We start from the raw sequence: 19651 nt of genomic DNA, 5'->3' as shown, positions 1-19651 counted from the left end.
CTTACTGAGTCCCCGGGACTCACCCTTGTATTTTTTCACTAACCCAACAGGTGGCTCGGGATCCGAGAAAGGAAAGGCGGTGCTGATAAATAAGTCGCCAGTTGGCAGCGACTGTTAACCGTGGGGGTGTGAGTTAACTCCAAATGTTAATATTGTAATATAACTACTGTGTGTTAGTTATGAGTGTTGGTTATGGTTTAACCTAAAGTAAGCTGAAACCAAGTTAAGGTTCTCACTATGAATAAACCCAGTAGGGTAGGGAATTTGTACCTGTCGGCTATAGCCGAAAACTGAGATATGTTTAATTATGTTTAGTGGTTGAAGTAATTTATTGAGCTTATTGATATTCGTTTGAAATTGGATTAATGCTCCAAGGGCCTAATTAGGTACGAGGCTCGAGTGAGTTTCCGCTGTCCTTGCAATTAACTCCCGAGCTCTCGTCCAGTCGAAGGCGGCGAAGCCTGGACCCCACCCAAGGTGCCCATATTATTTTTAAAAGATTTATATTTGTAGGGGCATAATCGTCCTTCGAGCAGGCCAGGATTGTAATGTAGATTATGGTGGCACCCGATAGTGGGGTCGGAGCGTCACATATACACCATTAAAGATTAAACTTCTAAAAGAATAAATAATATTTCGTAATTCAAGTTTTTCTTCTATTAAAAAAAAAAAAAACTACATGCATACATACACGCCTTAAAATGAAAGCGATTGAGAGTATGGCTAATGTTAAAAATTGATCATCATCACAATTAATTAAGATAATGATTAATCATGTACTCCCATCCCATGCATCATATCTTCGTCCTCAGAAGTCGGAGATTATCAATTTATACATGTCGACTCCAATCATTCGATCGGCTAGTAGTTTCGATCTAAACAATAAATATATACGTACCGAAAGCTTGGAAGCATCAAAAGACGGTTATCAATTATATAATATAAGATATACTCCGCCTGCATGCATGCATGCATGCATGCATGCTTGCAGAACCAATAGCTAATTAAGGGAAATAAATATTCATTTTTGTTTTCTTCAAATAATTGCTGAATTATTATTGTATGAGAGATGGATCCACAAAATCTACAGGCTTTTGGGTTTTTTTCTTTTTCTTTTTCTTTCCATAATAGTTTATTAATAAGTTTTAAAGTATATATATTTTCATGTAAAATGGTATAACTTATTAGTAAAAGTATTTTTCAGAATAACTTATAATTATAAAAGAAAAGGTCGTACGTATTATTCTGACAGAGTTTTTAAAAAAATTATCACCAAATTAATAATATATATATAGTAATACATTTTATAATTATGAACCATATATATATATATTGTCTATTTTATATAAATATTTTCCTTCATCACAGATTTATAAGATTTCATAACCTTTTAATGTATCCACACATTGTACAGTAAGTAATACATAATCTGGTTTTATATATATATATATATATATGGGGGTTTCTTCTCTCATAATTCTATATAATATAATATAATATAATATGGTGGGTGGGTGGGTGTGTATGTATTTGTAAATGTGATACGCACAACATGTTTGTTTATATATATATGTGTGTGGAATATCATAATTAATTGATTAATTAATATATAGCCTAATTAATTAATTAATTAATGATATTGGTTTTAATTTGACGATAAGAAGGGAATGAATGAATTAGAATGAAATGAAGAAGTGGACCATATGGACACGTGCAAATGATGGCAAACGTCTTGGGGTTAATGATGGTTCCCACCGCTTCTTCCACTGTGTGGGTTCCATTCCTTCTATCATTTACATTCCCATCTCATTATTACCCCCCAATTCCCCCTCCATTCCTCAGTTGCCATATGATTCTCCTTCCCCTTCATCATCATTCACAATTAATTCCTCTCCCACCACTAGTTTCCAAAATTATACATATATATATTTTTTACCTAAAAATAAACTAATTAGGATTTTTTTTTATAAAAAAAAAAATTACAGTATTACCAAACACACAACACAACACAACCCAGATGCATCTCTCTCTCTCTACAACGATTAATTATATATAAAATATTAAATATGTATATAATAAAGTAGCTAGTATATGTGTTTTTCTGAGATGAATTTTAGAAGGAAGGATGGTGCATATATATTGCTATTGTGATGGTTGGCAGCGGGAGTGGAGTGAAGTTGGTATCTTTGACCGTGCCGTGCGTGCATTGGATTGATTGCAGCCTAGCTAATTAATGCCCCTTTGCTTTGCTTTGCTTTGCCCTTCCAAAGCTTTTCATTTCTTCCCACTTCATTATTTGCTTGCTTGCCTGCAGTTTCATCACTTCACTGCCACTTTCAGCTTTTCCCTCCACTCGTGTGGAATTTTCCTCTTAACCTAATCCAAATTTCCCCAACCCCGACAGACAAAACCATTCCCCCTTTTTAATTAATGAAAAAAGAAACATCATTAAAAACATTAATTCCTGTTTTACCAAAAGATTGTAAATTTATAAAATGTTCTTTTTAGATATTTTTATTCACTCGACTGACTGACTGACTGACTGACTGAGTGAGACAACCCAATTTATTTACAGTTACAGACAGCAGTAGCTTAGGTTTCGTTTTGGTTAAAAGTTACTCCGGCCAAGAAAGAGTCTAATTTGCTTGAGTGATTCGATTAAGATGGGTAATAGCACAACTGGCCACAGCTTTATTTTCAGAATAATTAGGTGCCGAATGATGGAGCACCTACGTGACTAGGCCAAGATTTAGGAACAAGATAAAATAATTATTTGTCTCCCTTGTGACCTGTGATTGATGGGCTTGTCTCATGAGCTGTGTTAGATTAAATTTACTATTATTATTCCAAATCTTTATAATTAACAAATTATTGAAACGTATAGCATTAATTATTATTATTATTTTTAAAACTAACTAGCCTGCTAGCTATAGGTACGTCATCGCATGTACGTTTCAGAAACCAGCTAGCTACCTTGTCATATGAATGGGAATGGTATCATCCCATGTTTATCTCCTCGGACATAAGGAATCTTTCGTTGTCGGTTCGAAGGATGCCATTTTCCCAAGTAAGAAGAAAGATGCTGAAAATTAATGGGTATATACATATATATATATATTTATTTATTTCAATGGAAAGTTGATTGCTACTGCACATTTGTTCAACCCAAATTTCCTACAAGCATGACTTCCACGTACCATACCAAATCTAGCATTTTCAACATTTTATTGCACAAAATCAAACGTATGTTAGAAAGAAACACCCATGTGTCGGAAAGTGATGAAAAAAAATGTATTATAACATCACTAAACAACTAATTAAATTGGGTTACAACAAGCTTTTTTTTTTATCTTTTAATTCCAGTGTCATGACTACAAATTAAAAATTATATATCTCAGTATAACATTTTTTTTTATCTACATGGATCTGATAGTGTGGGCCTAGGGATCTAGTGCAACTGTACCACGATAAATTATCATCTGAAAATATTAATTAAAAATGTTGTATCAATATTAAACAATATATGTAAAAAGACTTTTTCTAATAAGATAAAAGTTTTAAGAGCGAACGATCGAGAGGAACAATAATAATCTGTTTACAAATGATGAAGCAATGTTTGCATAAAAAGTCATGTTTCTGAGAGTATAATGCTTGTATAAACAGAATCATCATTTGAGTAATTTTATAATCATATATATATATATATATAGTAAGAAAAAAAAGTTAAGTATATATATACAAATTAATATTGAGGTTAAGTACGTAGTAAGATTATTGGATATAAAAAGGGTGGAAAAAGTGGGGTTAATTGGGAAATGGGAGCAACAGTTCCCAAAGAAAAAGGGAAGAGAAGGGGAGGAGGGAATAGAACATATATATAGCCATCAGATAGATTTTGGTTTGGGCTATTTTCAACAAAAAAAGACGACGGCATCCTCTTCTGTCTTCTTCTTCTTCTTCTCTCCTCTCCTTTCCTGCTTTTATTTTGTATATACATATATATTTCCCCCAACTCTCAATTGGATCTCACTCACCCAAACCAACAAAACATTAACATATCCGTATCTTGAAAAGCTAATTAATTAATTAATTGCCCAAGCATGCATGCATGCATTTTCAAGTTTCGGGATTGGAGGAATCTCTTTTTCCTTCTCCCTCTACTCCTCACTACTCGCTTTATAAAGGAAAAGCTTCCCATTGAGAGCTAAAGAGGCCACCGAAAAGCATACACCCCTTATCATGAAAGCAAGAAAAACACACACACCTCTCCCCCCTTGATTAGACTACCCAACCCCCACCCATTTTTTATTTTATTTTATATATATATATATATAATATTACACCTTCCCACACGCTCGTCTCCCACGTGTAAGTCACACTATTTTAACTTTTTTTATGTTTGAAGAAGTATTAGCTATCCCAGTTGTGTTCTTTATATATTGATATATAATTCATTAATTAAGTAATTATTTGTTAATATATTTATTTATTTCACCAACACTTAAAATTACCTTAAACTAATACTTTTAATTTAATTACAACTAGTGATAATATTAGACATTGTTAGTAACATGATTGAATACCACTTTTCCCAATTCTCTCACTTTAATTAAACAGATTAATTGTGGGCGTAGCTTTGGCTTTTTGTGTCTTCTTTCCAATATGGAAACCTCTCAAGTCAACCTCACCTCATCATTTGGTCTTGGTTCTTCTAGGCACCACCTCATTTCCCACTTTAATTCTCCTTGCTTTTTCTTCTCCTCCTCCAACTGTCTCTAAATCCCCCCTCCCCCCCCCCCCCCCCCCCCCCCCCCTCTCTCTCTCTCTATATATATATATATATATATTTATATATAGTTGCCGTCTCCCCATCATCAAGATCAGATCAGAATTTAGAGTCATCCATGGGATCAAGCATGAAGGTGCACCAGTTCGCACGTGGGCTCTGGGAGCACGAACCCCCCTCCCTCACGCTTGGTTGCAAGCGTCTCCGCCCTCTTGCTCCTAAGTTCCCCGGCAGTGACGCTCCCGCCGCCACCCCCTCCTTCGATCTCAAGAGCTTCATCCGCCCTGAAAGCGGACCCAGAAGGTTTGGACCGTCTGATGATCAGAAGATCAGATCAGAAACACCTCAGGTGATTTTAACTCCTCCTTGCATGCATGCCCGCTTAAACCATACCCTGCCAATTTCATGCAGACTCATCATAACGTGTAATCTCTTCAAAACCAAATCTTTTACCGTTATGGCTTAACCTATGCCCAATTTTTTTGCTCCCCCTTTGATGGAAATTAATATAAACATAAAGAATAACTCCTAATAAACTAGAGATTACAGCAGCCTTTGCTGCCAGAATTCAAATTTGTACACGTAATTTTTTGTATATAATTACTTGACGTATGTGGGGTGCAGGTAGAGACACACCCAGGTGGGACGAGGTGGAACCCGACGCAAGATCAAATAGGGATACTAGAGATGCTTTACAAGGGAGGAATGCGCACCCCAAATGCCCATCAAATAGAGCAGATCACAGTCCAGCTCGGAAAATATGGAAAGATTGAAGGGAAGAACGTGTTTTACTGGTTCCAGAACCACAAAGCCCGGGAGAGGCAGAAGCAGAAGCGCAACAGTCTGGGTCTCAGCCACTCTCCGAGGACTCCCGCCGCCGCCATTTCCACCTCCGTAACACTGGACACACGGGTATTAATATATGCCATTTAATATCCCTGTTAGTTTCCGAATTCATGAGCCGATGAGTTCGATTTTGGTTTACATCTAAAGTCAAACTGGTAATCAATCTGTGTTTGCTCAGAGACAAGCGGAGAGAGAAGAATTAGACAGCCCATACAAGAGAAAGTGCCTGACATGGACTTTTGAATGGTTGGAAGATCAAGAGAAGAGATTATGTAAAGAAGAAGGGGAGGAAGACAACAAAACTCTGGAGCTTTTCCCATTGCACCCGGAAGGCAGATTATGTGAAAAATGAGATCCTTGTGTTTTTTTTTTTTTCCTAATTTGTTGACTTAATTCACTTTGGTTGGCTTAATATGCTGTGCTTGTTCTTTCTTTCTTGGTTTCGGGAAAGAAGAAGAAGAAGAAAGACAAGTTGTATCTTTGTCCTGCTCCTGATAGTCGAGCCATATATATTGTTATTCCTGACATGGAAACCAAAGTGCATGCTTTATGGCTCTTGGAAAATGCCACTGATTCATCTTTATTCGTTTGCGTGTGTTTTTCTGTGGAGGGGTGATGTTGATTCTTCATTCTTGGCTGGCCTTTTGACTAGAAGAAATAGTTGGAACCAAGCTTTTAGCTTAAAAAAGTGTGGTGAAGCTGTCGACACTGAAGTCCAAGCACTTGCTTCTCCTCCCTTCTCCTTTTCCCGCCTCTTTACAAGTCTCGATTTGGGGGAATTACTAAAGTAATTAATTATATGAAATCACAAATTTAAATTATACTTGCTTCTCCTTAATAATAATACCATCAGCACTAATCATTAAAAAAAATTGTTTATAAACTTTTAATTGTATAAAAAATATCATAAAGATGAGTTGTAGTGTACTGAAAATTGAAAATTGATCGCATACGTACACAAGTTACTCTCATTTCCTATAATAACCCTTTTTAAGTTTGAGTTAAAACTCTATATATCATTTTATCAAATATATATTAAACAAAAAATCTACGTAAATATCATTTCAAATTGTAAAACAACAATGCCCTCTCTTTGATGCAATACTATTGTGTACTAAAGCATTGTTAACTTTTGATAAAGTTATATATGTCAATGATGAAAGTTGAGGAAATGTCCAAATGTAAAGCGTTTTGGGGGGAATGAAAGGTGTGCTGATATTTGAAACTCATGGAACCAATTAATCAAAGCACATGCTGCAGTAGAACTATATCTGAAAATGAATACAGTTATTTGTCCCAATATATGCAATTTAACTATATATTGGACCCGATGGAGAGAGGGCTGTGTATGTCATATTTTGTTTGGTGAATGAGAAAGTGAAGAGATACGGAGCAAAGAAAGTTTTAGGGGATTAGAAATTTCATGGAGATTAATACGGTAAATTGACATTTTATTTATCTAAATTGTTGATTCTTATCTTCAACTCAGTGCCTCTTTTCTGGCGCAAGAAAATATGGGAAAGAAAGTGACATGGGATGGGATTACTAGGCCAGCCTTATCTGTACATGTCCATATATAATTAGTCCAATCCTGCAATCTTATCTGGAGCAAAATATGGCGCTAATGAAGCTTGACAACATGGACAATTCCTTCTGCATGCATGTGTTTGGTTGGTTTGGCTATTTAAATCTACTTAATTTACAACCATTTGAAACTTCACATTTTTCTTAACTTTTGAAAACCTGGAAAGAGAACAGTCTGATTGTATACAGCACAGGATAACTCAATTAACCATGCATAATAGTTGAAAAATTACATCTATCAAGATGAATGAATGGTATGAACAGCTATATATGCATAGCGTTCACAATCCTAGCCTAGGTTGAACTTAATGTTAGAACTATGTCCTAATATTGCTTACTCATTGTACTAGTCACGTCCCTTCCGTTTGTTGGATAATTAATTTTGTTATTTGTTCTCATCATTTAATCCAATTTGTTACAAAATTGAATTGAGAACAAATCACAATCAAACCAATCAACCACACATAAACACAAAATTTAATATAAAAATTTCAAATTAAGAAAAATTAAAAAAGAACAAAATATCACTAACCAAATATTAGTAATACAAAAGTGATATAACTACACACACATACTCTGTGTTTGATTTCATGCGACTCGGGCACCTATTTATAGACCTAAAATCATCTATAGATGAATACAGGAAATCATATCTTGATCAAAAGATCATGCATAAGAATATTCCTCCAGATAAGATAAATCTCACATAAAATTGAATTTGACAACATTATAATCACAATTAAATTTGAAGTTATAGTCACCATTGAATTAGAAAACTCAATCACAGATAAATAAGGATTTCGAGTCATAATTATCACAAATCTCCACCTTGACTCTAAATCCACAAACGAAATTATTCACAATTCTTTTTCCAATGAAATCACGGAGAATCAATATCCTTGACGAATAGGCAGAGACTTAATCAACATATCTACAGGATTATCACAAGTGTTGATTTTTCTCATAGTAACTTTACTACAAGCAATAATATCTCGAATAAAATGATATCGCACATCAATGTGCTTTGTTCTCTCGTGAAACATTTGATCTTTAGTGAGAAAAATAATACTTTGATTATCACAATAAACTGTACTGTCACGAAGATATTCACTGATTTCACCCATCAACCCTTTTAGTCAAATAACTTCTTTAATAGCTTCAATAATTGCCATATATTTTGCTTTTGTAGTAGACAAGGCAGTAGTGGACCATAAGATAGCCTTCCAGTTGATAGCACAACCACAAATGGTGAACACATATCTAGTAAGCGATCTTCTCTTGTCGAGATCACCTGCAAAATCAGAATTAACAAAATTAATAACTTCATCTCTAATGTTTTCGAACTATAAACAGGCATCAATGGTACCACGCAAATATCGAAAAATCCATTGGACTGTCTTTCAATGTTCTTTACCAAGGTTAACCACGAATTAACTAACCACGGCCATTGCATAAGCCAAATCAGGGCATGTACAAACCATAACATACATAATCTTCTTTGCCTGGAACTTCAAAACCCTTTGGTTGTTGCATATAAATATCCTCATTAAGTTCCCCAAGTAAGAACGTTATCTTAAGTACATCCAACTGTTCTAATTCAAGATCTTGAATAGCCATAATACCAAGTAGTGTCCGGATAGAACCGTGTTTCACAACTGGAGAAAATACGTTTATAAAGTCCACACCTAGAACTTGACTATATCCTTTTACTACGACTCTGACTTTGTATCTTACTTTTTCAACTCTTGGTGTATCTTCTTTCCTCTTGAATATCCATTTGCACTTAATTGTTTTCTTATCCTTGAGTAGTTTCGTCAATTTTCAAGTACCATTTTTGTGTAAAGATTCTATCTCTTCATGCATTACTGTAATCCATCTCCCAGATTCAACATAACTAACTGCTTCAGAATAAATGGAAGGCTCTTCACTGCAGTCAATATCTTTGGTCGCATTCAAAGCAAATGCAACGAGATCAACGTCAACATATATTTGAGGAGGTTTGATATTTCTTCTAGGTCTATCCTTAATAATAAAATAATTTGATGAACTGACACTTGCTTCTAGCTTTGACATGGGTCTTGACTTAATCTGAGATGATGAGAATGGCTCAAATGTCTGACTCTTATCAATTTCAAGCTCCATCTAAATATCAGAACTCTGGTGACCTATAGGGTTAGTTTCTTTTGCAGATAAACCACGAAGAATAATAATTTCATCAAAAATAATATCTCTGTTAATCATAACTTTAGACACTTTTGGATCCTATAACTTATAACCCTTAACACCAGGTTTATAACCAATGAATAGACATTATTTAGACCTTCGTTCTAATTTCTCATTATCAACATGAACAAATGCAGGGCATCCAAAAATTTTCAAATCAGAATAATTCGCAAAAATGACTGACCATAACTCTTATGGAGTTTTCTTATCAATAGCAAAAGATAGAGACCAATTAACCAGACAACATGCCATATAAGCAGCCTCGATAAAAAAAGACTTAGATAAACTGGAATTAGACAACATACATTACGCTTTTCCATCAATATTTTGTTCATCTACTCGACTATACCATTTTGTTTTGGCGTACCTGAAACTGTTAAATGACTTAGAATTTCTTCTTTTCTGTAGAAATCATTAAATTCACATGAACAAAATTTTAAAACTATTATTTGTGCGAGATGCTTGATCTATTTATCGGTTTGTTTCTCAAACATAGACTTACACTACTTGAAAGTAGTAAAAATTTCAGTCTTCTGCTTCAAGAAGAATACTCAAACTTTTCTAAAAAAATTATCAATGAAAGTCAACATATACTACACGAAAATTTAAATTTAGTGACGGATTTAGTGATAGACACCCGTCACTAAAAAAATTAAAGTTAGTTTTATATAAAATTTAAAATTTAGTGACAGGGCTGATAGCCCCGTTACTAAATTCCCTGTTTAGTGATGGGGTTGTTAGCCCCGTCGCAAATTTAGTGACGGGATTAACATCACCATTACTAAATTCATTGTTTAGTGACGAGCTGCCAGCCCCGTCATAGATTTAGTGACGGGGCTATCAACCCTGTCACTAAATAACGACTTTAAAATTCTGCCCTCCCTTCTTCCCGCACTGTTTTCTTCTTCCCCATCTCCTTCTGCAATTTCTCTCTTCTCCCCCATCTCCCTCTACGATTTCTCTCTTCTCCCCCATCTCCCTTCGTATTGTTTTCTTTGTTCGCTATTACCTCTCGCTGGTGCCGTCTCTGTGCCATTGCTATCGCTTTTTAAATTTTTTTAAGGTAATTTAATTTAAGGTTAATTTTAATATTCAGTTAATAGTTATTTTATGTTAGTTTAATTTTAATTATTCTGTGTTGTTTAGTGATTTTGTGTTATCCTGTATTGTTAGTTTAGTTTAATTGTTTAAAGTTAGTTATTTTTTGTTAGTTTAATTTTATTTATTTTGTGTTGTTAGTTTAGTTTAATTGTTTTTGTGTTATTTTGTATTGTTAGTTTAGTTTAGTTTAATTGTTTAAAGTTAGTTATTTTTGTGTAGTTTAGTTTTAGTTTAATTGTTTATATTATTTGTTATATTTAGAAATTAAAATGTAAAATTTATTGATTGTAATTTAGTAGTCATAGTATAAATGTATCCTATTTTGTTATGTAATTATATTAATAAATATTATTTTTATTTTTTATTTAAAACAGTAAATGTTTTCAATTTCAAATTTTTAATATTTTCTTTTTAATGTTAATTTTTAATTATTTCTATAATTAATTTTAAATTTTTATTTATTATATATAATTTAAATTTTTAAAAACGTTTCTTGTTATTTATTAAATTTTTATTTTTTTTATTTTAAAATTTTACTTTTTAAATTTTTAAAAGGATATGTGACGGGGAATTCTCATCACAGATCTATGACGGCTCTACAACCCCATCACTGATCTGTGATGGGATTGAAAAATTCGCCCGCTTTAGTGATGGATTTATTACCCGTCACTAAAAATTTAGTGACGAAATTTCTATTTTTAGTGATGGATTTTTTCGTCACTAAAAATAACCAGTTTTATTTACAGAAAATACAGTGCTCACAAAACTCCAATTTTTCAATAATTTGCTTTTCAAGAAGTCCTCTTTTGTTCAATTCAACCATACTTATTTTATTCATATGTCCAAAACGCATATGTCATAATTGAATGAGATTAGTATCAAATAAAGAAGAAATAGAAAAAGAAGCATCACTTGTAACGGTTGAACCCTGTAGAACATATAATCGACCATGTTGTTTCGTACTTTTCATCACAACAAGAGTACTTCCACCGATTCTAAAAACTCCACATTTACCAATGAAGTTGTACCCATTCGAATCAAGAGTACTAGATGAAATAAGATTTTTCTTGAGATTGGGAACATGTCTGACATCAATTAAAGTTCAAACAATACTATCGAATATCTTAATTTTAACAGTTCCAATGTCAACAATTTTACAAGAATAATTATTATCCATCAGCATATCACCAGAATTTAGAATTTTATATGTCGAAAACAAATCCCTATTAAGAGACATATGAAACGTGCATGTTGTGTCGCGGATCCAATCTTCACTAGGTTTAGTAACCTCATTAGTAACCACCATAAGTTTTCCATCAATATTGTTATTTTCAACAACATTGGTTTCTCTTAAAATTTCTGATTGTTTTCCTTTCTTGGTGAGTTTCTTATTTCTTAAATTTGTTTTGCAGCTTATAACATTTCGTCTTTATGTGTCCTTTCTTCTTACAGTAATTACAAATTTTTTCTTTGTTCCCGGACTTAAATCTATTTTTGCCTCTACCACTAGAATTTCTATCCTGTGTTCTCCCTTTAATCAATAGACCATTTCCCAAATTTTCAGAAGTCTCCAATAACTGGTTATCAATTTTTTCTTTCGAGAATAAAATATCATAAACTTTATCTAGGTTGAGAGTATCCCGACTATAGAGTATGGTGTCTCTAAAAATTGAATAAGAAGCCGGTAGAAAACATAAGAAAATTATAGTTAAATCCTCATCATCATACTTAACCTCCATGGATTTCCAAATTAGAAATAATTTCTTTAAAAATTGTTAAATCACTCTCAATAGACTTACCTTCTGTCATTCGATGAGAATATAGTCTTTGCTTCAAATGTAACTTACTGATGAAACTCTTCGTCATATACAACTGTTCCAGTTTCAACCATAGAGTAGCAATGATTTTTTCTTTCAAAACATCCTACAAAATTTGATTTGAAAAATACATATGTATTTAAGACAAGACCTTACGATAATTATGCTATTTTTCTTCAATACTTCATGATTGTGACATTTTTTCAAAACCCAAAAGGACATTGTCGAAATATATCTGTGCCAAAAGTGCACGCATTTTAATCTGCCATAGTAAAAATCTAATATTTCAATCCAACAAAGGAATATTGTACTTCAACAAAGTCATTAAATATTCACAAATAATTTCAATAATAAACCCAAGTGGAAAACAGATTAAAAATATCGAATCTAGGCCAAATTTGGGCAAAAAATCATATTTGTAATTGGATGGCAGATCTGAAGCGAGTCACGGATCTCAGTGGGTCGAATCAGTGGGTCGGACTAGATTTAGCAAGGATTTGGGTTTTGTTGAAAAATTAAACTCTCTGTCATGGGGAAAATCGATGGCCATAGAAGACCAACATGGGAGCAGAACACTGACCAGTGATGTCACGGAAAGGCAATTGGGAATGAGTGTCGTCAACCGACAAAGCGAGGAAGAAGATCGACAATGATAATGTTAGAGGGCGAAACGGCTAGCAAGGTGTCGTTAATGGCAGATGGCGATGGAAGGCAGCAATGCTAGTGGGTGCAAGTTGCAGATCCAACGACCCTTCGTCTTCCCGATATGGTTCTCGACGACGAGGGAACAAACAATAGGGATGTTGGCAGTGAGCAACATGGGTCGTCGATCGACGGTCCCAATGGCGAGGGTGAAACGATGGGCGAAAACAAATCGACGACAAGGCAAACAAACAAAGGCTGAGCAAGAAAAGAAATGGCCAGCGATGGCTGTGGGGGTCAACAGCGGTAGGCGCAGGCGATGGTGGTGGAAGCGGAACAACGATGGCAGCTACTCTGAAACCTTGCTTATGGAAGAAGAAGAGGACGATGATGATAATGCAAATCAACAATTAAGATCTGTCAAATGTTGATGGTTTGATTCAACGGCTCTAATTCCAATCTATTACAAAAATAATCAAACCAATCAATCACACACGAACACAAAATTTAACTTAAAAAATCTAAATCAAAAAAAATCATGAGCATAAAGAACAAAAATATCACTAATCAAATATTAGTAATACAAAAGCTATATAGCTACACACACATTCTGCGTTTAATTTCATATGACTTGGACATCTATTTATAAATCTAAAATCATCTATAAATGAATACATGAAATCTTATTCTTATCAAAAAATAATGCATGAGGATATTCTCCCATATGAGATAATTTTCACATCAAATTAAATTTAACATCATATTCACAGTTAAATTCAAAATTATAGTCATGATCGAATTAGTAAATCTAGTTACAGATAAACAAGAATTTTGAATCGTAATTATCACATGATGTTATAATTGCAATCTCATCCAGGATCTGTTTTCTATAATGCATTTGGCTAGGTTACCTGTTTTAATCTATTGATGCCCCTAAACATGGCCAACTGGGGTTAATTAGCCACCTGCAATGACTCGTAAAATAAAATAAAAAACTCTCCTCTACCATCAGTTTTTGAAAGTTTCGTATGTTTATGTTCCAGTTTTTTTTGGGTTTTCTGTAGTTAAGTAAAACATCAGTTTTTGAAAGACTAGTTGTCACCACAAAAATAAAGAAACAAAAAGATATAAATTATTAAGTTTATTTTAATTAATTATATAAATTGTAAACTAAAAAATAAATAATTTAGGAGCTGTCATCAGTGTTTGCGTTTGCGTTTGGTAAATTTAACTAGTGTAGTGCACGTCTGAATCTGTTGGATTATTGGAAAAGAAATAATTATCTGTGAGTGAGTTGCACGAGCTTACTGGCTGTCAGGCAGGCTTGCTTACTGCTACTCAAATCATATGCCCTGGAATTTGATTGTTAGAAATGGGCCTGATATTTACCTCAAGGAAATTGGCGGCTAGGCCTAATGGGCTGGAACTCAAAAAGGCCTAACAAGAAAACTTTACTCCAACCCCAAATTGTTGCATTGGGCCGAGTATAATAATCTCGGAAGCCCAACAAATTTTTTTACAAAATGAATATGACATTCATTTAATCATTATTCTTTTCTTTTAACAAGAGAAGTTGTTCCAATTTTTATTCACAAAATAATAGTAATGCCCCCTTTCTCAATTCACTATGTAAAAATTATTTAAGAGATTAAAGGCTAAATTTTAATGTTTTATTGCTAGTAACTTTTATTTTTTATACCTGATTACATATATAAGGTCATTATTCGTTTTTTTTTTTTTTTTTTGGTAAAGGTCATTATTAGCAGTCAATGTAAGTGTTAATAATTTAAGTAGATAAGAGTTTCTGTATTTATGTTATTATATCAATTATTATACAAAATACTATAGGACATGCTTATTTGTGGAAAATGTTTTATATTTTTTATTTCTGATTTCATGTTTCCATCTCTACAAAAAAATTAAAGAAAAAGGGAAAACACTTTTATTTTTATTAAATATGAAGTCAGTTTTAAACTTTAAAAAATAAGAAAATGTATTTAAAATCATATTACTTTCTACTTAAAAATGAAAATCGTTAGCTTTTCAAAAGAAAAAAAGAGAGAAACTTTAAATAATAGTGATGATGTTTTGACGATCAATTTAAAAAGGAAACGGCGAGCCATGATAGTTAAGATAGTTGAAAATGTGCAAAAGAGATGAAAGGAAAATAATGGTTGTAAATTTAGAAACGAAAGAGATGAAAGAAAAATATTGGTTATGAATATAAGAAAAAAGAGACGTAAAAGAAAAAAATATATTGTTGATTGGATTTAAAGTAGATGTCAAATTAAAAAATTTATTTTTTTTATGAAATAAGTAAAAAATAATGAAAATTTTATTTAAAAAAAAAGTAGAGAACTTTTTAAGATATTTTTAAAATTTTAGTACAAATTTTTAAAAATAAAAATTATTTATTTTAATTGAGAAAATTTATTTTAAACATAATTTCTAGTATTCAATTTCCGTAGACATATAATACACAGTGTGTGCATCCATCAGCCCACAAAAGGCAATCAATGGTCATGTAATTGCAATCTGCAATGTTACCGGACAGGGGAACCGACACTCGAGCCAGTCGCTGCAAAAGCTCGAGCCAAACTTCATGAACACGTTTCGCTCTTCCGGGTCTTCTTCACTTTACTAAAATACTCACTCCCATTCATTCTCTATCCCTCTCTCTCTTCTCTCCTCTCTCTCTCTCTCTCTCTCTCTGCTACGAGCAATCGCGTCATTGATGATGTCCCTCTCTTCCGGTTCCGCTTTCATGGGAGAATCCAGGATCTACGAGTCGACGTCGTTGTCACTTCCGCCGGGCTGCCGGTTCTACCCCTCCGGGGAACAGCTCGTTACCTTCTACCTCACCCACAAGAACAACGACGATCGCCGATTCCCTTTCGATGTGATCACCGACCTCGATCTCTACAGTTACGACCCCTTCGACTTGCCGGAAGCCGCCAGCTTCCGGTTCGGCCGGGGAGGAATGCGCCGGCACTGGTACTGCTACACGGCGCCTGTTTCTAGGGTTTCTGGTGGCAAGGAAAGGAAGCGGAGGGCCGGCGGTGGCTACTGGCGGAGTGCCGGCAAGATCAGGGAAGTGTTTGCCGGCGGCGCCGAAGCCGGGAAATTCGTGGTGGGGACGAGGAAGAGCTTCGTGTTTTATTTGGATGAATCACCGGGCGCTGCCGTGAGGACCAACTTGGCTATGTACGAGTATGCCCTAATTGGTCACCATAAGGTACTTCTTCGCGATAATGTTGGAATTTGATTTCTGAAAGCTTCGATTCTAATCTACTCCTAATTTTACCCTGTTGCAGGCTTCTTTTGTACTCTGCCGAGTATTTCTCCGATCTTGCTGCCGTAATCGTCTGGTTTCAGAAAGTGTTGCGTCAGTACGCGATGTTGGCATTCAGCGCGAAGCAACCGTCCTATCCGACATTAATGAGGAAATCATCCATGATGATCGGACCACCGGTATTCCGGCCCCGGTGAGCATGCAACCTAACGAACCGGTAATTAATTTGCCTTAAAACCCTTTCCCCTCTTAATTCAAACGCGACCCTGCTTCTTGCCATGCTTCATCTATTTAGTATAAATCGTGGTGGAATTCATGCAGGTCGCAGCACCTGGGCTCGAAGAGGATGACTTTATCGAGTTGGATGATCTTTCCAGCCCGCTTTCGGGCATTGAAACAGTTAATTAAAACTTGCAAAGACGGAGACTTCTTGTCTCAGGAGTCCGGAAGACAAATCCTTCTTCTAACTTCAGAAGTTTGAATACAATAGAAACAACCAACTTAGGAAATTCTCTTTCTTGTAGAATTTCCACCTCAGTTGGGAATGAAGACATTTTTGTACAAATGGACCAGTGTCATAGTTAGCTAGTTTCCCTTCTGATTCAGAAGTCATCGTAGAATTGACAAGTTGCTGTTATTATAGTGAGGACATTGTTAAAGAAGTGACAAATGTTTACAGAACTTTTAGTGATAAGGAAAAAGAGTTTTTACAACTTCGTAGACAATTGATACATCATCAACCCCCCGATTCCAAGACAATGACCAGAGATGCAAAGAGTTAAAAGTGGCCATGACATGGAGGAGAAGTTGCTGCTGAAGAGAAGCTAAGAATTTTCCTGATTGGGGCAGGGACAATAATGCAGAAGCTAGAGATCCGTTGTTGAACTTTGCCAAGGAGTAGGACAATAATTTGTCGCGCATCATCAAGATGCTCTCTCACCTTCAAGAGGAGGCATCAGGTTTTACAAATACCAAAGACTTAGGACAAACTACAAACTCTTGTTTATTTCCAAAATCTCCTGTAATTAATTTTCCAGACCACGCAATTATCCTCTGCTGTTCTGTTAATTGTTAATTGTACTGTCACAAAGTCTGCTTGTGTTAAGGACAGAGGTTATAATGGTTTAGCTCAAAGTTGTGCGAATTTCTTGAATCGTGATTCTTCATCCATTTCGAATTTTTAGTCATTTGTGATTGTGCTTGGACTTGCCTGTTTCTGTATCCCAATATGAAATTTTATGACGGTGGAATCATCGAGCAATTTGCTTCAATGGGTCCACAAAACAGAGAACAATTTGAGAGCAATTAGCTGGGATTAGTTGATGTCTCTGATGGGAGAAACTTGGCTGGATGACTGCAGTTTCACCTGTCTTCTGCGGCATCAGTTTGCCTAGTAGCCAAGCCCAGAGTACCATGGCATTGGTAGGTGGTGGTGTTGGAATGTTGCATTGCTTCTGTTCAAATCCCAATCAAGAAATCAACGAATGATATATTTCTGGTGGGCTTACAGAATTCTTCTAGTTCCCTGGAAAATACTAGGATATGCAACGACAATCTTAGCCCTGTAAAAGCAAAAGGATATCGCAGCCCCTAAATACAGTGGGATGAGCATAAAGCATAAACAAAGGGAGCTTGCAAAACTTTTTCTGTTGCTTCTGTATCATCTCATTTTGCATGGACTGCACTCTGTTCTTATTTATCCTTGTTTTGTTGCAAAAAATATGCTCTTTTTTATTGAAATTGAAAAAACCATGGAGATTCAAATTATAAAATAAGATTACCTACAGATTGAACTTTTTTAATTATCATAAAAGAGAAAGACTCTTATATTGCGGATAATGCCCATGATCTTACATTATTAGAGCGTGGACAGAGTCTGGTGGGAAAATAAAAGGAAGAAAAAAATCAGTGGGGAAGCACGTCCGTCAGTGTAGTATAGATTGCCGTAGAAGCAGATTGAGATATATGATGACGTGGAAAGAGTCCAAGAAGTAACAGAGGGTCAAAATTGTACAGATAGGAGAGGAAGCGGCTGGTCTAGTGGGGATAATTTGGGAAAGTTTGGGCGTCTCTCCCTCGCCTCGCCTAATTGTTTGTTGGCTGAATCAAGCAGATGCCATGCCACCTCATCTGTGCCCAAGTATCAAATATCATCCCTACCTACCTTGTACAGTTTTAAAAATTTATTACAAGTCTGTGGTCACCTCACCTCTCACCGACTCTAGATATGGGGGGGAGTATTAATTACACGTGTAAAAATTTGTAAGTATTTTTAACAAAAACTTCTCTTATGAAGTCTCCCTATATTTTTTCATCTAGTAACTTTTGGTATGGAAGAAAATTTTAAATTTTTAAAACTCATGATTCTTGAAAATAATTTAAAAAATATTTGATTCTCATAATTTATACAATTATATATTTGATTAGATTTAAATATTTTCGTGAATGTTGAGTATTCTTTTCTAAAAATTTTATATTTTCATATTTGATTTAAATGTAATATTTTTAGAAATTCATATTTTTTAAAAAAATTATCCTTATTTAATTTTTTATTTAAAAATAATAAATTCTTTCTAGTATATGAAATATTGGGACCACAACCTTTTAGGTAATTAAAAAACGTTATTTTTTTACACATTATGTATGTTTGTATATATATATAATATGTTTGTATGAATACGTGTATGTATATATATATATTTTTTTTATGTTTGTATATATTATGTATATATATAATATATATTTGTAATAAATAAATTATGACAAAAATAATCGTGAAATGGCTATAGGATTATAAGAAGGTAAGTGATGTTTTAGACTTTTTATTTGTTAAAAATTTTTCTAATTTTTTGGGAATCCAAAATTCTCAACCACACATGAAAATCTTTTTGTAGGAAAGTTGATTAAAAATAAATCTTAAAAATATTATTTTTTCATGATTCTTTTTTAAAAAAATTGTATCAAATATGAAAATATAAATTCTCAATCTAAAGCTGCGTTCTCTTTACTGTTTTCAAGTTATTTTTAATTTTTAATTTTCTAAAATAATGAAAACGCATTATCTTTACTGTTTTTAAAAATATATTTTTGAAAACAAAAAAAAATTGTAAAGAAAACTTAAAACAACAAAAAGTTATTTTGAGTGTTGTCATTCAAAATAAATTCAAAATTCAAAACATATTTATTTATTCATATTTTATTATTGTAATGGGAAAAGATATTATAAAATTCATTAACTTAAAATATATATATTTTTTTAATAATATATTAACATTAAATATTTATAATTTACTTAATAATCAAATTTATTAAATAAAATATCATTAAAAAAATATTTTCAAAATTTCAAAGAGAACGCGT

The 19651-nt window shown here is 33.8% G+C and overlaps 2 protein-coding genes across 2 annotated transcripts; both read left to right on the top strand.

Annotated features, from left to right (window-relative positions):
• Positions 1–4827: 4827 nt before the first annotated feature.
• On the top strand, positions 4828–6237 carry LOC127800162 (WUSCHEL-related homeobox 4-like). Its single transcript, XM_052334618.1, has 3 exons — positions 4828–5135; positions 5411–5698; positions 5811–6237. Exons 1-3 carry the CDS (start codon positions 4905–4907, stop codon positions 5982–5984), a joined length of 693 nt encoding a protein of 230 aa, XP_052190578.1. The 5' UTR covers positions 4828–4904; the 3' UTR covers positions 5985–6237.
• A 9272-nt stretch (positions 6238–15509) lies between these two features.
• Positions 15510–17444, top strand: LOC127798922 (NAC domain-containing protein 72-like). Its single transcript, XM_052332570.1, has 3 exons — positions 15510–16234; positions 16314–16508; positions 16613–17444. The coding sequence occupies exons 1-3, from the start codon at positions 15734–15736 to the stop codon at positions 16697–16699; spliced, it is 783 nt and encodes a 260-aa protein (XP_052188530.1). The 5' UTR covers positions 15510–15733; the 3' UTR covers positions 16700–17444.
• Positions 17445–19651: the final 2207 nt, after the last annotated feature.

This window comes from Diospyros lotus, chromosome 4 (genome assembly GCF_014633365.1).
Source record: "Diospyros lotus cultivar Yz01 chromosome 4, ASM1463336v1, whole genome shotgun sequence".
In the NCBI taxonomy this organism is placed as follows: Eukaryota; Viridiplantae; Streptophyta; class Magnoliopsida; order Ericales; family Ebenaceae; genus Diospyros; species Diospyros lotus.
Note: the sequence above shows the minus strand (reverse complement) of the source record. Positions and strands in the feature narration are given on the sequence as shown.